Source organism: Rhyacophila brunnea, unplaced genomic scaffold, assembly GCF_057557595.1.
Source record: "Rhyacophila brunnea isolate RB1 unplaced genomic scaffold, BYU_Rbru_1.0 scaffold_1, whole genome shotgun sequence".
NCBI lineage: Eukaryota > Metazoa > Arthropoda > Insecta > Trichoptera > Rhyacophilidae > Rhyacophila > Rhyacophila brunnea.
This window is the reverse complement of record NW_028232751.1, coordinates 31,456,889-31,480,841: the sequence shown is the minus strand read 5'-3', so window position 1 is coordinate 31,480,841 and position 23,953 is coordinate 31,456,889. Positions and strand designations below refer to the sequence as shown.

The 23,953-nt window shown below is 30.6% G+C and overlaps 1 protein-coding gene across 1 annotated transcript in view; it reads left to right on the top strand.

Moving 5' to 3' along the window:
- The first annotated feature begins 242 nt into the window (after nucleotides 1-242).
- The window catches only part of LOC147079676 (protein scabrous-like), a 151,409-nt gene continuing 127,698 nt past the window's right edge, over nucleotides 243-23,953 (top strand). The window contains exon 1 of the mRNA XM_085943081.1: nucleotides 243-548. Within this exon, the coding sequence (XP_085799207.1) occupies nucleotides 340-548 (209 nt within the window). The 5' untranslated portion in view covers nucleotides 243-339. The remainder of the gene's footprint in view (nucleotides 549-23,953) is intronic.

The window sequence follows — 23,953 nt, the reverse complement described above, 5'->3', positions numbered from 1 at the left end:
ATCTCCTCATTATGTTGCCTTGTAATGCATAATAATAATAATACGCATCGGCACATTCTCAGCTCGAAAACTTAAAAGTGGCTGAAGTTTGAAAGCTTTCGGGCTGTAGACACTTCAGTCACCTGCCGCTAATAATATACTCAACTGAGCATGCGCGGACCAGAGTCCTTAAAAAGGCGCGCAAGGAGCCGAATAACCCATTGCTTCAAAAGTTCCCGGTGTCGAAGCGTCGCGGAGCTTCGAGTTCGAAAGCTCGCAGTTTTGAAGTCTCGTAAAATTTATTTCGCAGAGATTTTTGTTTTCGTTTAAGAATCGCTCATATTCTTTCATTTTTGCACCATGGATGTCAGACGGGGTGTTTTGTACGGCCTGTCGATCGCGACTTTGTGCTATATTTTTGGAAACTGTTCGGCTGATAATAACATGATTGATAGTGAAACTTATTCGCTGAAGGATCAGATCAAGATCATCTCTATCCAGATAAAGAATCTCACCAACAAGCACTCCCTGGAAATCAAGAACCTGAAGAAAGAAATGGAAAACTTGAGGTAAGTGTCTTTATTTTATTTGTCATGTTTATGTGTTTTAGTTTAGTGTTGACAAATACAAATTAATCATTTTAGTTATGTTGTGTATTCACAACAAAGCAAAAGCAACAGTTTAACTATCTATTGTTTAAATAAATCAACAACAGATATTGGAGTTAATGTGAATTAACAATGTTAATATTTATTTATTTTTTATTAAAATATTATTTATTTTACCTATTTATTTTGTCTAATCAATTGACAATTTAACATTTCATCAAAACATTTTTTTACTAGCTGAACAATTATAAGTATCAACATTTTTTGCGCGTTTGTTAATTAATATTATTCTGTTTAATGTAATTAAATTAAATTAAATATTTTTATTGCACACATTGAAATGCGATTGTTTAAAAAAATGTCATAATGTACTATCCACTCAAACGCCTGTTGAATATAGTTTATATTACAACATAATAACGGTGTTATTGTGGGATAAAAATCAGTTATCAAATAAGTTTATTGAAGGTAACATTTTGTTTTACATAAATTATAATATTACAATGTATATACAGCTTTATTTTATAAATCGATAGCTATTTCTGTTGTCACATAATTATCAAAACTAATACACCAATCTTTAGAATTTAATATATTTTATAGTTTATTATTATCATTGTAAATTGTGATCTTTACATACCACGCAAATAGCAAAAAACTCACATATTGTAAAAAGTAAGCTATTTCCTCTTTAAAATCTGTAAACATATTATTATTGTCTTTTATGAAAACTTGCAAAATTATTACGGTTGTATGATTCAGTATTCAGTCTGATTAGTAAGTATTTTTTTAAGAAAGTAATCCTTTTACTGCAAATAAAGGGTCTTTTAAATAAAAGATGTGAACAAAAAGTTCAAAAGAATAATAAAAATAAGTGGGTTATCTCAATATTAAATAAGTGAGTTAACGCTTTCTTTTGGTAATAGCTTTAAAATGTGCTTTTGTGTGGTATTGAAGATAAGAGCTTGCCTAATTTAAAACTGTGAATTAATTCGTTGCAATTAGCGTTGTTAAATTATTCATACTTGAGAATGTTTAGCGCTCATCTAGGGTAAGTAAGTAAGTACTGTTGCGGATTTTAAGACTTGCGCGCTTTGCTTTATTAACATGTAAATTTCGAAAAAAGAGTCGCTAAGCCTTGGAGAAAATTGAAAGGTACTACTTTCGTACCTGGGAAAACACCTGCACAAGCCTCGCCGCCAGCATTAATTATTAACTCCCCATCGCTTTGCGTTTGGTTGCTCGAGAAGAAAAAATATTGCACATTAATTATTATCAAGTAAGTATGTGGGCTATAATTTATATTTTTAAAAACGTTTCAATAATATTATAAAATGTCACGTTTTAAATCATTTTTTTTTTTTGCTGCGATTATTTTATTTATACAAAATACATACATACGTATAATTTGCGAGGTAGATACTCACCTTTTTTTTTGATAAAGTATTGAATTTGAACATAGTTAGTGAGTTGGAGTCCCGAAGCGCTAACTGATTATGAGGCCACCAATGATAAAAACTATAAATTCCAGTTTCAGGGAATTTGTTATGTTATACTTACTCAATTTGTGAGAAATTGATTTTAGCATAATTTAATAATTGTATGACTGGTTTAAACCGTTTCGGGGTCCCCTTTTTAAATATTTTAACGAATCGATTGTGGGTACCTAATTTAATAATCGTTTTATCGTGTTACCCCGTACACATAACTTCGTTATTATCTTTTGTGAATATTTTGAATGTCAATTAAAATTTATATGGTATGTAGTATGTACAATATACATATTATTATACCTACAACAAAACATGTAGTAGGTACACAAAAAACTTGGTAGATAAACGATAGAACGAAACTCAGGTCATTAAAAGACTGATCATTATATAGGTTTACAAAATTCAGATAAGTATACAGTCGAACTAGGTTATTACAATCTCGGACATAGCGAGATCTCGGATGCAATGAGGAAACATTCGTTGACACTTGGTTTATGATTTTCTCCATACATTTATTCACTGTTATAACGAGCAACTTATCGGATATACCAAGCTAAAATACTGTTAATGTGTCTATCGTTTAAAAACATTTCGACCTTTAATACTTTGGACGCTGAAGACGCACATGCGCGTAATGACCAGGCGGCCGATCGATGTAATTAACGTGCATTTTAAAGGTGCTAATTAAAAAATCATTATATAGTCAGCAGCGAATGAGTTAAGCAATAAAATCCTATCAGACAGGATGCCGCCGGGAATGGATTACGTTTATGACACTAGTTAAGTGTCTAAGAACCTACCTAATTGTTGTTTTCGCCGACAATACTGAAAAAGTATTCACGCATAAGGTTGAAAAATCCAAGGTTTGTGAATTCCGTAGGTACCTACCAGCGTTCATTACAATAAACAAATTCTTTTGAAGTTTATGAAGGCCATACCTACTTGTTTCGGGGATTTTAGGATGGTTTTCAGATTTTTTATTTTCGACTTATTTTCGACTTTTTTTGTTATGTGACCGTTCATTTAAAAATACATATTCTCTGATATAACGAGTACCGCTTATAACGAGCAAATTTAGTCGGTCCCATCCTCGTAATAAGCTAATTGAACTGTATAATAATAGGTATATGAAATGCTCACCTACATATCGGCAGTCAATAATATACATTATTATACATGTTCGAATTTCACATCCTAGTCTCACCCGGCCCGACCTACGATAATCACACTTGAAAAACGGAACTTAAAAAGAAAAGGTCCAACTTCCGTTTGTGCCTGTATACTAATTAGTAACTTTACAAGTCCCAAAACTTCTCCGGTCTTTGTTTTAGGTAGCTACACTCTCATTCACCAAGTCATAAAAACCGACGGCAAGTAATACGATAATGTACTGTGTTGATTTCGGTTGAAAATCAAGTTTTTGCAACCATGCGCGAATCACCCAAGGCTGTTTTCATTAAAAAAAATAGGTATATTATATAGGTACATATAATCTTATCTCATGTTACACATCGAAAGCACAATAATGAATCTCAAAAACGAAGACACTCGAGACTTTTTCGTGAAGCTAATTGCTTTTGTTGAGTCGATCTGTAATACAAAACAAACAGAATAATGATAATTGGCAACACAAAAAAATACACCTTTGCTACTACTGTGTCATTAAACACCTGATCGTAGTTTTGTACAACTTGTCCGATTGATTATCGTCATCACATAACTAGATAATAATATTAATATATTATATTATATTCATGTAAGTAGGTACTAAGGGTATAAGTAAAAAAAACGTTTTCAGCTTTAGTCGTTTTTGGAATATACGGAAAATAACCATTATAATAATATATACTAATATGATTTCGGTCACTCTTCAGTTTTTTTATTTTCACCAATTTATAAAAAACAAATAAGACGAAGATCTCATTAAGTCAGGGTTTCCAAACCTTTTCTATGCTTAGCGCCGCTCACAAAAATAATAAAAAGTCGACACCTTGTTTATTAGTCTTTCTCCCGCCTAAGAAAATCGTCCAAAATCAAAGTGGAGAGCTTTTCTTTCGAATATCTTCCATTTAATCTTTCGCCGTGTCACACATACTCTTCGCAAAAATCCAAATAAGTACATATAGAATTTTTCAATTTCATTTATTTTTCTTGGAAAATATACCGCTGACGAAAAGCTGTTATATTTAAATCTTTACCATCTCTTTGTTTACTTTATGGTTGCTGCATCATTCAGAAATAGATTTAAAATAAAAATCCACTCATTCTTTTTATCGCTAAACTCAAATTAATCAAAATTCTATGAATCTAAAGGATACATTCATATCAGTGGCGTGCGGTCCATAAATACTGTATATGCTCCTTATAAATAATTGATGTTTATGTTACAATATTGTGTAGGTGTTTAATATACAGTCGTCGTGTAAATTCTGTCAAAGCACACTTAAGTGCATGGTTATCTAAGTCTTGGGTAACTGTTCCTGAGATATTTACAGTCATGAACAATACTGATACTTCAATTCCAAACGTAGAGTCTCCTGATACGCCCGATTAAGGCCTGGTGTGATGCGGAGGTGTTGGTTTGATGAGGCCATTATTTTAGATATACAATCATTTGGTAAATTAGTTGTATGTATTTTTCCAACAGCATCCCTACAAGAAAAGGTCACCGCACGCCTCTCATTGCAATCCATATTATTAAACGTTATTTGAGGTGAACAAAACTTGTCGATGCAGAATAAGTATTGTTTTGTAATTTCATAGTAACTAATTATCAATTATACCTATTCATAATCGCAGTGAATCAGTGTATTGATTTTTAATAAGCCTGTGAATCTGTTGCGCGGTCAATTGTCAGGGAACGAATATTCGTCACCGCAAATGCGAGAACTCGACTTTTGCGGTTATGAGGTTTAAATATTTAGTCCAAAGAGAATTTCGGTAACCACTATATTATGTGTCTTCTATGTAGTACAGCATAAAGGTTGTTTTATTCCAACATAAAATATGAAGCTTTTAGCAGGTTCTTACTTCTTTACAACCAATAATATCAACACTAAAATCGCGTACAGTTATTGTAAGTTTATTGGGGTAGTGATAGGAGATCGGTGCAGTAAAAATCAGATTACGTACCTACTATTTTCTATTATCAAACTATAATATTTTGAAATAGTATTGAATCCATAGAAAGTACCCATTGCCAATATTTTTAATGTATCGGGATAAAACTCAGCTTGGGTAATCGACCAAACACTAAAACTCATCTATACAAATCGACATAAAAAAATAATATTTTACAATATAATTATAAGAATAGTCATATACTATACCCAGAGTATAGAGCCACTAAAACTTCATATCATCTATAGATAGGAAGAGACTAATTAAATTGAGAATGTAGATTGTAAATATATGATTTTTTATTATTAAAGTTATAATAAGACTCCTTGTCGTATATGTTTTAGTTTTAGGTATTGAGTGTTGTTTCTGCATTAATATCAAAACATATTTAATTAACTATTTTTTAATTCGACGAATAATTCAAAAAAAAATAAGAATGCAACATTATAATTATTGAACATACATAATTTTGAAAACACTTCTTGAGAAAATATATTACTTATAACAAGGCTTAGGATTTTTCGGTGCTAAAAATAAATAATATGTACCTACAATACGTAGATATAATTGAAAAATATGTTTTAATTAAAATAATTAGGTGCTAAAAACCAAAAAATGGTGCTAAAAATTTAAGTAAGTATTACATTAAACAGAAAACGCTTTATTACAATAAATAATTAAATAATGCTTCAAATTTTAAGAAGTGAATCTTTGACGATTTGATCCTAGCTATTTTTTATGTTTGAAGTCCAGTATTTTTATTTAAAACACTTTAATTTTGTACTTATTTTTATTCCAATTGGTCCAGGAACATTTTCTTATTTTAGCACCAGCATTGTTTAAAATATTAATTTTCTCCACTAGTAACTTTGAAGATGATTGATTCTAATATGTGCTTAAACCTAAAAAATGTAAAAATATGTATCCAAAATTGTCTGAAATAGATAGATATTTTTGATATTTTGTTGTGGGGCCACTCAAAAAAAATATTTAAATACCTACCTAAGAATCCTAAGCTTACTTCTATAACCAATACAAAAAATCTTTTTTGAAAAAATAATCGAACCTGCATCTCTCGGGTTTCGCGCGCATGCACATAGACCACTATGCTAAATGCGCACTACTTAATTGCCCCTCCTATTTGGCATGCGATCGCCTTGCCTTCACTCTGCCGCATCAGATTAATTCACGACTGTCGAATGAGCCTCCCTTATAAACCCTGTTTTGTGAGTGGATAAAAGATAGGCCACTTTTCAGATAGCTGATAGATCGACGTAGAAAATACCTTACACATTCATTTAACTTAAGGGCGCTTTGTGGTACGTTTTTGAAGAATGGCGAGAACATGTTAACTGATATTTTGGGAATTTTGAATTATAATTACATATTGTTAACTAAATAGCTAGTTATTTACTAGGCAATAGTGATTATAATTTCAAATATGTCAGATACCATGTTCTTGCCTTATAGGTCGTCATTTATTCTCAAAATTCTAGTGTCAGTCGCTGGGTCTAAATATCTTTCAAAAACAATTATTTTAAAGAAAAATATTAGCACATCTTTTTCAGTTATGCAATATTCTTAATGATATCAAATTACGTGTCGTATTTGTGTTTTATGATTAAATTTTCTTCCTTTTTTCTTTTTTATGAAAACGCTCGAACTAATTACTTAATACTCGTATAATAACAGTATGAAACCACCCCCAACATCAGTTTCCCACGCTGATATTGGGGGTGGCAAAGATATTAATTATATTTATTTGAAAACTGTTCTGTGATATGAAATAACTAGTAAATTGATCTAATACATATTTAATTAATCGTACTTGAATTGGTAGGTGGGTTAATGAATAAATAGATATTTACCTTTGCAATTGAACCAACAACAGAAGATGTCATGTCATTTTAATTAGTATGAGTTGTCGTGCAACAAATTATTGCTTTGAAATACGCTCATTCGGCATCTATTCACAGATAAAGTAATTACTTCGTATACCGGATGTAATATATAGATAGTTTCATTAAATATATATGAAGCATTGACTTATATTATATACCAGGACGTACGCTTCCAAATAAAATTTAAATATTAAGGTAGACACGTTATTAAATTATGTCAAACAGTTGAAAGCAAATTTTCAATAATCACCATGATTGTAAATATTATTGTAGGTAGAGTTCGTTAAAAAAAATACATTTTATGAATATTTAACAATATTTTTTAATATGAATATTTAACATTGGGCGTTTTTTTTTACATACTGTATCTATTTGTAAGTCAATGATGCGAAGTTAATATAAGAGCTTTCTTTCACCGTGTGTAATCAAATACACGTTGACGGATGAAATATGTCTAATTAAAATTTAAGTGCGCTTGAGGCACTTAATTAGGGTATAGAATAATTAATATCTATTTATATGAGACGTGATTGAATTGAGGTAATGCGTCCCCAGTGGAGCGAAGGTGTCGATGGTGGGCTTCTAGTTCATTCTTCACAGATTCAAAACCTGCGCCTGGTTCAAGTTCACATAATATGATCGAAATGTATATTGGAGTTCAAGCCACGACTTAAAGGTTAAGTACCCCTTTTTACAAGTCGTTGAAGATGAAGACATCAGATTCTTATTGTGCCATCCTAGTAGGCGATCTTAGTTTTGTCGTCTCCTACCTGGAGCAGTTCAATGGAGCTGCACACGTACCAATCACGGAGGTTCTTAAGCCACGGAATGCGGCGCCGTCCTGTGCTATGCTTCCCATTGATCTTTCCTTGAATGACAAGTTGAGGGATACTGTACTTTTGCCTCTCATAATAGCCGAGATACTGAAGTTTCCTGGTTTTGATACTACGTAGAACTTCTTGGTCCTTCCCCATTCGATTGTGAACTTCAACATTTGTCACTCGGCCAGTCCAAGGAATTTTGAGGATGCGTCTATACAGCCACATCTCGAAAGTTTAGCGTCCATACTTCCATACCATAGAAAAGAATTTAGAGAACATAACAACGTACCATACGCAATCTCAGACCTAGGTTAAGTAGTCTTGATTGCTAAGGAGGCGTCTCATATTGAGAAAGGCACTCCCTGCGATCTCAATTCTAGTTTTTATTTCCTGAGACTGGTCCCATTTCTCATTGACCCATGTACCTAAAGACATAATATTAACTCTATATTATGTTAAGTTAAATGCAATAGATATTAACTATAAGATTATAACGAAAACTTTTAGAAGAGCAAATTCATCAACTCTGTTGCCACTGTTTATATAATTATCTTTTTTCTCTGACACAAACTTTACTTGATACAAACATATGAAAAATTACCCTCAATAGCTGCCGATAGCGACCGATAGCAGTCTTGTGTATAGAATAGATGCGCAGGGGGTGTAAAATCGTGCTTTTATCTTGGGTACGTGAGTGCGGTTCTGTAGAAATACTTAATGTATATATATCAGTAATATTATAGAACTCGTAATAAAATTAAGATTACCAATATCATTAAAGCAAAAGGGCTTATCCACCATCAATTTCAAGAGCCCGCTGAGATGGAAAAAAGAACTTTTTGGAAATGAAAGCTTTACAAAAAGCTTGATTTAGAATCTGTTTTTAGTATTCATATTTGGCTCTTTGCATAAAAGTTTACCGATCCGTAGGTATTAGTCCATTATAAAATACCTTAAATACTTAATGAAATACTGAAATTGTGTGTTTTGTGCTCTTTTATATTGTAAAATTCAATCTTTATTTGCTGAAAAAATATCCACTTTTAGAATTGCAATGTATGAAAAGTAATAATACTTACACATCAAGGGAATGTGTTTCATCGTATCGCTGTTCGTTGGGGATTGCACGTGTTATTATTAACTTAAAGCCCTTTTATGTTTACCATGCTTCGATGCTCTTTAGTTATTCATTATTCATTACAATAAAAAACCGTTGCCGGTTAAATAATCCCCAGTAAACAAAGCAGTTTAACGTCTTTTTTGCATAACGAATCAAAACAAATTATTGATTTGTATATTTGCAATCAAGATGTTATAACAAAATACTATCAATGTACCTATTTGATATTATTAAACGGACAATCAAAAACCATTTGTATTAATTTTGGTCCAAATTTTTTTATTGGGACCCAGACGGTATGAATTCAAGGATGATAACCTAACCTAACCTTACCTAATCTAACCGAACCTAACAAATAATCTAGTATATCAGCTATTTTCAAAATTTTCTGGCTTCCACTAAAAAGAACCTTAAATTTTTAAACCATATATTATTTTACTTTGAATACAAAAAAAATCAAATGTCAAGTTATAAGTACCTACTAATACTACTATAAATTGAAATTAAACATTTGAAGTATTTGTTATCTATAATACAAGACTACCAATGAAAATAATACAAGACAAAATTACCAATAGATATTTAAAAAAACTAGTACCTCCCTACCTACTCAACGTAATATTTAATTTGATACATAATTTGAAATATTATGTACATATTAGTTTACAAATCTAGCGTAGCACACTTTAAAAAAGTGATATAATAACACATTATTGATCTCTGGAACAGTTCTTTCTATACGATATTTAACCAGATATTTGGATAGTAAAACGATCTTACTGTGCGTTATGTAATATTTTTATTTATAACATTTCCTTCTCTTGCGATATGTCTGGAAAAGAAAAAGATGAAGACGCGCACTCTCTGTATAGTACTTCGAACGATATGCTGATGCATTGCATATATCAAATATGTTTAATTTACAATAATCATTCTCTGGGAATTCTCGCAGATACTCAATCAGTAGATTAATGACAAATCGACATAATTGTGAAAAGATAGCGATTATAGCATATAAAGTCATGGGTCTCGGATGCAAATACCGGGTCTAGAAAATTCACGTGTTGTTTGAAAAAAAAAGCGTGGACCTAAGACAAGTGACATTTATTCAGTACAAAAATACTATGATCCATATAGGATTATACAGCTAATTAAAAAAAATGCAATTAATATATCATGATTATTGTAAATAAATGCATACATTTAATAATTAATTATAAATGCGTTTCCATATATACATTTTTAATCCCCGTTTAATCTTAATGCGGAATCTAGCACCTGCGTACGCGCTTTAAATTGTATGCCCAATCTTTATTTACTATGTATGACTATGTTGTGTGTGCGCAGGTTGTACTTTTAGCTTTAAAATAATACACAAGAATAAGTAAATTATTGATGGATATTTGACATGGGTATATAATATTGATGCCAAATGTTTTTATTAATTTAAACATTTTGAATTTGATTGATAAATATTATTGACTTTGTACTTTCATCATTCATTTTATGCATACTATTTTAAAATGAAATACCGATTCATAAGTTATAATAAAACGCATAAAAACAAACATTTTCAAAGCACTCTGTACCATCTTGGTAGAATACGTATGGAGTGTAATTACCCCTTACAAGTTCATAAATATGGATACCCCAACCGACATTTAAATAGGTTTATAGTAATTACAAAAATAATAGACGTTTTCCACCCTCGCTGTTTATGCAAGTTCATCTTTTATGGCAGTACTTATCTATTCCGAAAAAAAATTGGTTGGTTTACTTACGCTGGAATTGTACAATGCCATTTTGTATACAGTGAGCTATTGCTCGAATAATAATATAATCTATCTTTTTATTTAGAGTAAAAAATAAATAAAAAATATGTATCGTCAACCTGTTCCTCATTTTTATGGGGTAAAAATAGCTTTTTATTGAAAAACCTCAGAAACTTACCTACTTAAGGTAAATTATATTACTAACTTAATTAATCACAAAGCAGATTTTCCTCGTGATTGTCGGAATTTGATGTAGATTCCTACCTCAGTTAATAAATAATTCGCATGAATCATAAAATGATCGATAGCTTAAAGGCGAGAGCACTCATCATCCAGAAAGTGAAGGATGTAAGTTCAAGTCTGACTGGGTCCATTTTTTTTCTCTATAATAAAAAATCTATCATTCTTTAAACCTTGTCAATATTAAGTATTGAATAAAATAAAATAATTCATTTTTGTTAGTTGCCATTCATTTAGCCCTTCGGATTCGTACTATGCGAAGTTTTTTTATAAATGTCTAGATACTAGATTTCTAGATATCCCTCGTTCACTATTGAAGTTTCTTTAAGGACACATACTAGGTACTATATTATATACTTGATGTTAATTCAAAACAAAAATAATGTATCGGTTGAGAAAAATGACTTCTTGGAAATCATCTAACCCTGGGTTACGCAGACAAGAAAATATTTTATGGCCTGTAAACTCGAATTATTAAAAATTCTAGTCACTCTATCTAACCTGTGTTATCAAACGTTATATTATGTATAATACGTCAATACACAATTATAATTAATGTATTCTAATGTCATACCTAGAGTGCCTGCGATGGACATGTTATAAAGAGCTTATGTAGTCGTGAGACTGATTTCGAACCCAAACGATGATTTTAAATAATATGTAGAACCCAGAAAATAGACCTAATTATGTTACTTCAATACTGCAGTGAAAGTTTTTGAATCTGTTTGCACAGTTACGATGTTATTTTTTAAAATAAAATCCTCGGATTATGTACAATTGAATATTAAGGTTATGTTTTTCAAAAATATTATGTATTATTAATTTTGACTGGATTTAAACAATATTCATTCCGTTGCTGTCGGATGGGAGAATTTATGAGATGAAAAGGTGTTCATATTTCACTGTTGGCGGTTGCGACTAGAGATGTTTTAATAACGCAGTCGCGGTCTGACGGGTGGCCGATCCCTTCGGAAAGAATGGCTCGCGCGCCGTCTGTTTCCGCCGCTGCGCTCTTCCGGTGAGGGGTTGGATCGCTCCGAATTAGTCCACCGGATAACCGACAAATACATTATTTATTATTTTCCATTGACGATCGCTGCTCTGCTCTGCTTCTCCGTGAGGAATATTACACAGGTATTCATGAAACCTGAGTGTACCCACATCTTTGATACACAGGATATACCATTCCATACAACACTAAAGAATTATGGTCAAACACATTTTACAATTTTTTTAGAAGAATTCTTCTTATTGAAATGTGGATATAGTACATAATTTTATATTGTAATTTTACAATATACGTGCTGCAGGGTTAGGTTAGATTTATCGTCAGAATACAAAAACAATGACGTTTATATAATGAATTTATCTATTTATGAAAAAATAAAAATCACATGGGACATGGCACTTTTTTTCATACACACTTCGTTCATAAATAATGTATAACTGAAGGTTAGTCCGATGTATCATTCTTAAGATTTCGTGTATCCTAGTACATATATTACGGTATGCTGGGGCAACTGCTTGTTTCCAATATAAATTATTTGGTAGGAGCTCAAAACGTAGCTAGTTATAATTATTAAAAGAGCGCTTACTTTCCAGCGTACGGTCTGCGGGCCACTAAAGTTGACTAAAGACTTTTCCAACTAAGGATATTTATTATAAGTAGGGACCAGATTTATATGCTAGTGCATGTTTTGTTAGGGTGTATGCACAGCTATGAAAGTTGCACAGAAATCCGTTTTGAAAGACGCAGAATCCAAAAATAAAATTTTATTGTGCATATAAATGCATATTTGAGACGTTGGAGCATGTTTGAGAGATTAGCGCATATTTTGCATTTATAATTTTATCGAAACTCTATCGAAATATAGCTAAATTAAGTAGGTAGATAGTTTAGATGAATTTGCATTTTTAATGGCATACCCGAGCATTTCTTTAATTTATCAAAAAAGTGAAGTCAACTCGGGCACCTTTATTTAAATTTTTCGCAACACCCATGTGGACGTTGAGAGATTATTTTCCGCATATATACAAAATACTGACAGATATGCGGAAAAATTTAATGCCAGAGCACAATACTGAAAAAAATATTGTAACTTATTTTTTAGGACAAAAAACAGCAAATAGTATTTAGGAATAGTTTAATGTCGTTTTTGTTTTTTAAAGTTGTGTTTAGTTTACATAGTTTACATTTTGCATTTTTTGTTCAATAATGTATACTTTTTTATATTGATTATTTGTGTTTTTTTGTTATTATATTATATTGATGAAGATTATTAATATGTTATTCGATTTTTTATCAGTAATATTTTTCCATAAAAAATGACAATTTTTAACTGCATATTTAATTGGTTTTAGTGCATATTTTAATGATTTTAAGTGCATATGTGCATGTATATAATCATGTTTTTATCGCATATAAATCCGCTCCCTAGTTATAAGATTGCGGCATATTTAAAAAAACTGATAAGTCCACGTATGGTCAAAATCTAACAAAAAAATACTTACATGTTCAATGTCCGAAATCCGAAATAATACAGAATCGACTATTTTAAATGATACCTAGATATCATATTAAATATTTAATAATCACAAAACATATTTATAGTTGCTGAAATGGACACATTGATTTAATTGGAAAATACGATACAGTGGAAAAAATAAACAAACAAACCAACCACATACGTTTGAAACACAAAAACATCCCGTAATACAAAATAGATTGAAATATGCACTTATTTGATTTGGAAAATACACAGCTAGTAATCTGTTATAATATAAATCCATATCTGGTCACATAGACACCCAAATAACGAAATAACTGATCGTATATTATGGAAAAAATACGTGATTTTAACTTTAACACACAAATTTTATTCAGCAACGCATCCTGGGAGATCCTTGTCTGGGGCGCGCCAAGCGGGGTGTTAGTGCAAAACACCCGGGCGGCAAAAGTCCGAAAAGTATTTTTAATGATATAAAAAATATATGTTATTCGATTAAATTAAATCAGCTTTATGATAAAAAAGTCGCCTGCGGTGATTTTTTTTAATATGTAATTTTCATTTATAATTTATAAAAATTTGTATTATAAATTATGTTTTTCAATTTTTCATTGACTTGTGTCATATTTGAACTTATTTTATTTGGGGGGACAGCAATTTCGGGCTGGCACCCAGATGGCAGCTATCCTTGGCGAGTCTCTGTTTCTTGTTTTTCAAGTTCAATCATTTTCGGCCATATGGACATCTACCGTTTGTATGTATTTTAATACAGTATTAATCTTTAGATAATCGCCAACTATCAAGGATGCATATATTTAATAATTACAAGATAAAAATAACTTTTTATATACCACGTTTTTAAATTTTCTGTTGAATCATATAAACTTGACAATTCTATGTATTAATAAATACTTTTTTTATACTTGATAGAAATACTGAATAAATATAGAATACTGAAATGTCATTTTGACATTTCATATTGATTTCCATAGTAACGCACGAATATATTATTAATAATTTAGTTGCTAGGACCCTCTTAGAAATCAATAATAGTGTTTTACTTTTTACGAATTTTTTCCGAAATAACTTTCCATACAAAACAGAATTAACTGAAATTGAATTTAATTCTGCTTAAAGATGGCTAAAAGTATTAAAAGAATGCATTATCATCGTGTTCTGATATATAATGTCTATCTAGTCGGGAAGTTAGTTAAAAATCGATTGCAAGATTTTGACAAACAAGAAAAAATTTGTACTGGACAAACAAGAATACGAGCTAATAAAAGAAGGTAAAAAGTACGTTATTATCACTTTTGACCATCCTGGTTTCTCTACGTATATATTGAAACACCATAAATGGAGAAAGTAGAAAGCGATAGAAGACATTCGTCCTACAACGGATTATCCAGCGTTCAAAATGGAATAAAATTACAAACCGGAGCGTTCGGTTATTTCACGAAAATATTTACATTTATATTTATCTACACGTATAAATCCTAAATAGTTTTCTAATTTTTTACGTATTTTATAAAAGTAAGAGTGTTAGTTATACTTATTGGCTTATCTACATCAGACGGCCAAATTATTTTTTCCACAAAACGGAGCGATAATTTTGGGAATTTTATGAACCGGAACGACGCTCCGGTCCATTTCAAACCCTGTGATTATCATTGACTGATGATGATGCTATCAATTATCATTATCGCTTATCACATTATATTCTCACAACTCTCACATATTACTGTTATTCAAAATACGTGTTTGGTAAATTAATAGTACTCTGTTCAGTTAAAATTATTGTGTAATACGTTTATACAATTAGATTAGTGTAACATTAGCACTACGTTATTTGCTTTACGTCAACAGTCATTATTACACTGTAAAATAAGCCTTTTATAAATATCAAAGTCTTAAATTACTTATACTACTGTAATACATTTTTGCATACCGGGAATACTTTGATAGAATGGTAAGCCGAAAATCAGCAATGTTCAGAATAGCAATTTTAAGATTTGGCGTCTTATACAAAATAATGTTTTACCAGTTTTACATTTTATTTATGTAACACTTAGCTTATATTAAAATTTATAATTAGTTATTTCACTACACAATATCTTACATATTATGTATTATTATTGATACTGCATATCTTATTCCATCATGGACCACCTCTCTCGATCCTTTGCTTCTCTCAGGGTAGAGTTAATGCTGCCTCCAGTCAGTTCCTTCACGTCTTGGTTGCTCCAGCACGGTTTCCCTGGAGGCTTCTCAAAACCACCAGTCTATCCAGAATATCCAATCCGTGTCGAACAAGATGTCTAAAAACCTGCAGAATACGTCTCAGAGTTTCTATAGTTATAGAAATGTGTTGTCAAGAGATTGGATCGCTTTGGACTTAGTTAAACAGTTGATCATTACTTACTCGCAGAACCAAAATAGTAATTTGGTAATATCTTCTAAAAGGTGACTTTACATTGTGCTTAAAATGTCGTGTTTATTCAATGTGTGCTACCAGTGCTACAAAAAACCGACGATTAGGAGTAATGAAAACGTAGAAAACATGAAAAAAAATAATAAGATTTCATACAAAACGAATATGATAGATTTCGTTAGATAATTGATAGGTTGGATATATATTGCTGGTCAGTAATTGGTTGATAATGCAGTAATTTAGTGGTACCGAACACGCTTATACCCGCCGGATTGACAAACTCATTATGTTCGGCGTAAGAATTAGTCACCGACAAGAGTGAACGAAGCTATGGGAAAGCCTTCATACAGCAGTGGATCGACCCCCAGCCAATATGGCTTACCTTTTTTATTTTAAACAAAGAAGAACTATCACAGAATCATTCTATAAATAAAGATTTAATGTTATATATATCGAAGTATCGTTACCGTACTAAAGTAATGCCAACTCAATTTCTTAATAAATTAGACAAAAACATGTTGACAAGCGATATAAACACGATAAGATATTACAGACATTCTTGAAGATAAATTAAATTAAATCAAATATTTTTTTATAATAATTACTATTAAAATGATACAAAATTTCTTCTTGGAATATTTTTTATGATTTTATAAAAAGTCTTTACATTTTTTTATAAATAAAGCATACAAAAGCTGTTAGTTATTTTCATTAATATTTAAAACAGTGGAATGTAAACGGGATGTAACTTTGTGACAACAATAATATATTATAAGTGCTTTCATTTGCATTAACCTAAACGTGTTTATACAATACGAATTAATATTATACTATCCGTATTGTTTATCTGAGTGAAAATCTGTCAAACGAAAATTACAAAAAAATGTTATCCACGTACATATGCATGGTGAGCAGAAAAACACGTTGCCATCATAATATGAGTCCATGCCAAAACACATTTTGATTATAAATTGTTCTATAAATTCGCAATTAATTACATTTGAGTGAACAAAATTTAGCTATATATTTTTTATTAAAACATTATCAATAAAGAACCTTCATTATAGTGCGTATATGTATATATTTTAAACACTCACTTTATTGCAGCTGTTTTATTATTATTTTTGCATTGTTAAATTCCACAAATTTCAGGATTTATATTTAATTACATGTGAGCGAATTTATCTGTGGTGTTTGTATCAGGTTACTTAACACTACATATATTAATAGTCATATAATTTATACCTGTTGATGATGATTAGAGGCGGGTTGGTGGGCTGAAACCAACCCAAAATTAACTTAATAGTATATATATATATATATATGTGAAGAGAGTGAACATGGGATTTAAAAAATATATATATTATAGACATGAAACTAAATGAATTGTATTTTTTAATATTAAACGGCTTGGACGGTGATAAAAATGTAATAAATACAATTCCACGCAGCTTCAGTTTTATATATAATATTATTACCGGGATTTATTTCTGTGTTCTGCCGGGTTATGGTATTGGATGTATTTCTAATGGGTTGAGATCGTTATGATTTTTTTTAAATCATAAATATTTACTCTTAGTTAAAAATTGTATTATTTCGGATGCTCAACTTAGGTTTTATTATGAATTGAAAATTTATATTTTTTTATCAAGGGAGTAACCCTTTTCTGACGACTCGGGGATGGTAACCCTATGCGTCAGTAACTTATTTTCGTATAGCTTTTTCAGGGTGATGGATTCTATGCGTTTTTCAATAAGACAGTTTATCGCTATGTTATAAGCCAAATATACACGATATAGTTACATGACATAAGAATGTGCTTCACATGAATATAATCTTGTCATCAATCACCGGAACAAAATATCAACAAAGCTTTTCAGGCTTTTTTCCACAAAATTGTATTTATATTATACAAATTATATTTTTTACAGTGTAGCTTAGAAAGCAATATTTTCCATTTATTTACTAAAACAAAAAAAACGCAAGAAGTTTTATTTTACTTATTCATAAGCGATATTATTCTCAACGATAAAAACTGTACTGAAGGGTGATCAACAGGTGCCTCATATTTTATTCTCTCTCAGACTTGTCTAGTTGGGCTCTAGTCTAGGGTATTGTTACAATTTTTCTAGCGCATTAAAATTATCTATGATTTATTTTAAAAATACACATTGAGCACATAATAAATTATTAATTTAAGACGTTCACACCATGTCATTGAGAATGAAAAGTACAGTTAAATAAAATTAGTAGAGAAAAAAACTAACCAAAAAATAGTTTTGTAGCCATAGAAATAACACAAAGCAAAACAACAATAATTCAAGAAAAAATAAATTAAACAATAAAATAGAATTTTAGTAACAAAATACATAGAACATAACAAAAAAATGTCTACATCTCTAGGGAGTGCATTTACCAGCCGTACAGGCCTCGCTATTGGTGCCTGGTGAGCCTGGCATAAGAAAACAGTTTATTATGTATATATTTTATAGTATTTCAATAACCCAATATACTAATTATATCAAGTATTTTAAAACGAGACTACGAAGGAAAACATATCAAAATTATTTAACAGGCATTTACAATTATTGAGGCCTATCTTAACCAGTTTTTTTCTAGTAAAAATTGGTATACTCCTTCATTACTCCACCACTGACTAATTAATTATGAATTGTATTATTTCAGTGTTTAATCACAATATTAGAGTCTAGTTGATTCAGTCTAAAAAGATAACAAACAAATGTCTAACTTATTTAATATAATTTATAAATTAGAATGCATCAATGAATATGACTTCAACATCTCCTGGCAATAATTTATAAGACATTAAAAATAGAAATATTTAAGTTTGTTATTGTTGATACTAGTATTATTCTGCTTTATATAGATCAGATTTTCCCTATTTTTTTTAAACTACTAGGTACCTCTTTTTAGAGTACCTATACGTCTCACCATAGTATCCCTTGCGGTCAGTCACAAATTATAATTAAAAAATGTTTTTAATAAAAAAAACTTTTAAAATAAAATTAAAAATAATATAAAAAAAATTACATTACGTTGTAATCTTATACAATCGTAATATAATAATATCAACATTTAAAAACACATGAAATAACACATAGTACCAGTGAAACAACATTTAAATATTATAATTTTTATATACAAGCAAAATGTTGTATTCTCTGCTTAAAATACACAACAACGACACACTGAAGAAAACGCTGACTTTATTCAGGTAGTAGCACTGAATTGAAAATTACAATGAAAGTGTTAATTATTTATTATATTCGAATCCAATGGGGATTCCAGTTCGCAATAACTGAAGATTTTCGATTGGATATTTCGTTCAAATTATTACCGTCTATTTCAATATAGGTACAATAATCATCATTTTTACCATATTTGATTCGAAATACGAGCAATAACTAACACTACCACCGAAGTTTACAGTTTCGTGTCACGGCATGTGTATTATAAAAGGCCTTGGAAAAACCCATTTAAATACGATGATTGTCCTTTTACGTACATGAAACCTCGTCACTCCAAAACACATTATACAATATATTATGTAAAGACGAAGGTGAGACGTTTCGATTTACATTTTTGCCCCTTTTTGAATACCTCAGTACCCTCCAGCGCCCCCTTTAGTCTTCTAGTGTCTCATAAGAGGGCGCTAGCGCCCACTTTGGAAAACACTGAGAAGATGAAAAAGAAAGAAATAATATGTGATACGTAGATATTATAAATCGATTGCTATTAAGACCAGTGTAAAAAATAGGACTGTGAGATTATAGTACATATTATTTTATGGTGAAAGGTGTTTGGTAATATTGCCCCTATTTCTATTATGTTTACATTTAGTATAACTCGCATATTTAAAATTCTGGAGCCGCGCCACCTTGCGTCAGGCCGGTCTATATTTAGGGAAAATAATATCATTCCGAAGTTTGAAGTAGGTATTACAGGTGTATATACAACACGGATTGTAAATTTTGGCATGAAATTTCACCTGTGGCATTTTGGAAACTTTTAAAATTCTCTCTGCGAAGTTGGGATGGGCTAATTTTCGTAATATTTCAAAGAACATTTCACTAATAAAACAATTTTGCTAGCATTCAAATTTTCTACACGAGTGAACTCTATTTATTGAATCGACATTTTTGATTTTTTCATTTACGTCAATCCACGAACTTGATCAAAGACTCTCCCCGCCTTTTCAGCAACCTTCACTTTGTGATAGTAACGCAAAGTCTGGTCTCCATACACAGTGACGTCCCGTGGGGGTGCACAAGTAATGTTGAAAGAATGAATATATTTTGAATATTTAAATTAAGTTTAGTGGAAATTAGTGGTTTTCACCTGTGGCACTAACAAAGTGTAGATCTTCTATACGTTAGTTGCAGTCCATGTAAGAATATTTTTTTTCCATTCAACGTGTCCTTTTGAAATTTATATTTTAAAACAATTTAGGTACATACCTAAAATTTGTAATAAAGGCGGTGACATTTTAATTGTTTTTAAGAACGACACTTTGCCTGGGACGCCACTGTGGATATGTGCTGTATATTTTCACCAAAAATAACTATAGTGGTATTGTTGAACAATCACAGTCCGCAGATACGATTTCGTCAGAAGGATATGGAGTAGACGCGGTAAATGTGTTTATTGTCGATGGTCGCTATGGCCAACTGTGTTTTGCATGCTGTGTCACGTTGTGTCACGTTGTCTCTCTCAGCGGAAAAATCATGATGGTCTACCTACTGAACCGTGATTATTAGGGCCCGGGTTTGTATGCAACAAAAAACATGGTTATATGCATGCATGTATGCACTTAAAATCAATAAAATATGCACTAAAACCGTAGAAATATGCAGTTAAAAATTGACATTTTTTGTGGGAAAAAATTGTAAATACCCACTTTACCAAATATTACTGACAAAAAATCGAATAACTAGTTAATAATTTTTCAACAGAATACGATATCAGAACAAAGAACACAAACAAAGAATATAAAGTTAATCAATTACAATTTTCAAAATAGTTTTTTCATAAGTACCTACAAATAATTGAATAATAAATGCAATGTAAACCAAATATAACTTAAAAAACAAAAACGACACACTTAACTATTCCTAAATACTATTTTCTGTTTTTTGCCCGAAAAAAAATTACATTATTTTTTGCAATATTATGCTCTGGCATTAAATTTTTCCGCATAGGTATCTGTCAGTATTTTGTTTATATGCGGAAAACTACCTCTCAACGTCCACTTGGGCAAACTTTAAATAATAGTGTCCGAGTTGACTTCACTTTTTCCACTGATATCCACAGCTCGGAGAAGGCATTACAAATGCAAGTGCATCTAAACTATCTTCCTTCCTAACTTAGTTATATTTGGATAAAATATTTTTAAAAAACTAAAATTATACATTCAAAAGCTCTAAAATATGCATTTATTTATGAAATATGCACTAATGTCTCAAATATGCTCTAACGTCTCAAATATGCATTTATATGCACAATAAAATTATATTTTTGGATTCTGTGTCTTTCAAAACATATTTCTGTGCAACTCTCATAACTGTGCATACACCCTAACAAAACATGCACTAGCATATAAATCCGGGCCCTAGTGATTATAGTGTCGTACATTTATATAATATAGCTGTTTATAAAGCAATGCTCCTTCTTTTTTACTTTCTGTGAGAAATAAAATACTTCTGCGCTACAGAGTATTCACTGAATTTTAAGTACTGAACGTACTTATTTTTAGCCAAGTCCGATCCTATGAACATCATAATGATTATTAACAGAATTTTGTTTTTTACGATAACTGGATGTTGGCCACTTGTTCAACCTATAAAGTCCATACTCTGACTCCAAACACAATTTGAAAAACAATATTATATTTACTCGTCAGACCCAGGATTTGAACCTGGGACCCACGACATTCTAAGCCGACGCGCTAGCCCCTCCGCCATCGTGGGCGTAAAGACAATTATGCACAGCTAATTATGTATAGTGGCAACAATTCATGACCCGTACGACTGCTCAACTATGGTTAAAAGATTGGCCTTATGATATATTGAAGCAAATGTTCAGAAAATATAGAGATATTAAATTTTAATCCCTCTATTTTAATACGGTTGTCAGTATATTATTACATTATAATATATAGGCTAACTTGTCTTATTTTTATAAGTCATAACGGCAATGTAAATAAAAACGGGTCCATTTTTACATTTTTATAAAATTAAAAATACTTTAGGGGCTCAAATTACAGGAGGGTTTGGTGAACCGACACTTTTTTGTAAAATAATTTTCTCACGCGGCATGTGTTTCTGCTGCGTCTCGTATATTTATGTCTACCCTTTAAATAGCTCCACGCAAATAATAGTAATTTCATTGTTGCTAAATTCGGGGGTGAATAAAAAAATATTCCAGCCAGTGTGAGTCACAGGATTTTCCGCAGAATTTATTATGATGAGTGTAATGACTCACAAAGACAATACAATTAATATGCCGCCATTTTAAAGGTGGTATTATTTATTAAGTGACATTTTCGTGTTGGGATGAGAACGAAAATGTACAATATTTTTTTTACCTCTGCTTTTTACATTATAGTATTTAAATTAATTATTTCCCATAAATGTTGTTGTATTAAGGAATATAACAATTATAATTAATTAGGAAAATATATAGTACTTATATTAATAATACACCTAAGAATTATTTAATATTTATTTTACAAAATTAAATACATAATTCTAGAAGTACAAACAAAAAGAATATATTGGCTATGTAAGGAAAACTTTTTTTTTTCGTGGATAGTTAGGTTATAATGATTGATGTGTTTAGTTCGCGTCATAATTCTTTTCACGCTAAAGGTATAAAAACTCCGTAGCAAGAATGTTAGAATATAATAATATAATATAATGTTGACTATTATATTTTATTATTTAATAATTGAGTTAGCATTAAGATACTTTTTAGATTTTAATTTTGGAACAATATCTTATCCATAAAATAAAATTTCACAATATTAGTAGCTATTTATTCAATATCTCATTCAGTTGTGAACATATGAATAAATATCATTGATTCTTGTAGTCGTGGATATCGTATAGCAACTGAAATAATTATCGACTAAAAAGATGGAATTTAATATTAAATTATTAACAGTTGTGTTATGAAACATTTATAAATGGTTATAATTACCTATTGGATTCTCTTAATAAAAATTAGGTAATCTACAAAGACGTTGAAGGAAACTTTCTTGTATAGAGATAAATGGAGACTAAAGGTATCACAGATAAGCAAAAAAAGGACCTCTGGAAACTCTAATTTTCATCTGAGGGTTTTCCACTTCTATGTTTCTTTTTTCCATAGATATTACGCCAAATTAGAATACGCATCAGTGATTGTTGTAACAAAATCACAGAAGGCTCCATCTAGAAGAAGTTTCAACATATTTCACATAGAATTATCAAAATTTATTTTAATTATAACCAAATAACTTTTAAAAGTAAGGGTTTCATAGTGATAATTCATTATAAATTCAAAAAATCTTATTAAAATGACTACACAGAAAAAGATTATTTTAAGTTTCATTCACATAGTAAGATTTATCAAGTATAACTAAGAGTATTTACTCGTTTCACTTAGTAAATACTTATATATAGTATCTATTATAAATAGTATCTATAGTTTACTTTATTTAACAAATATTTTGCAAGTATTTAACGATAGGTTACTGCTAGACTTTATGAATGATTTTTATTCTCAAATCCGCTAAATCTAACATTAAGTGTACCTATACAGGTGTACGTCTTCATTGACAATATGTCAGACAGGTTTAAATTTATCTCCTCGCTTAAAAAACGATTTCGCAGCGCGATGCAAATGAAGCATACAATGAAAGAAGAAATTTCCACCCGCACAACTGGCACCACCACTATTAA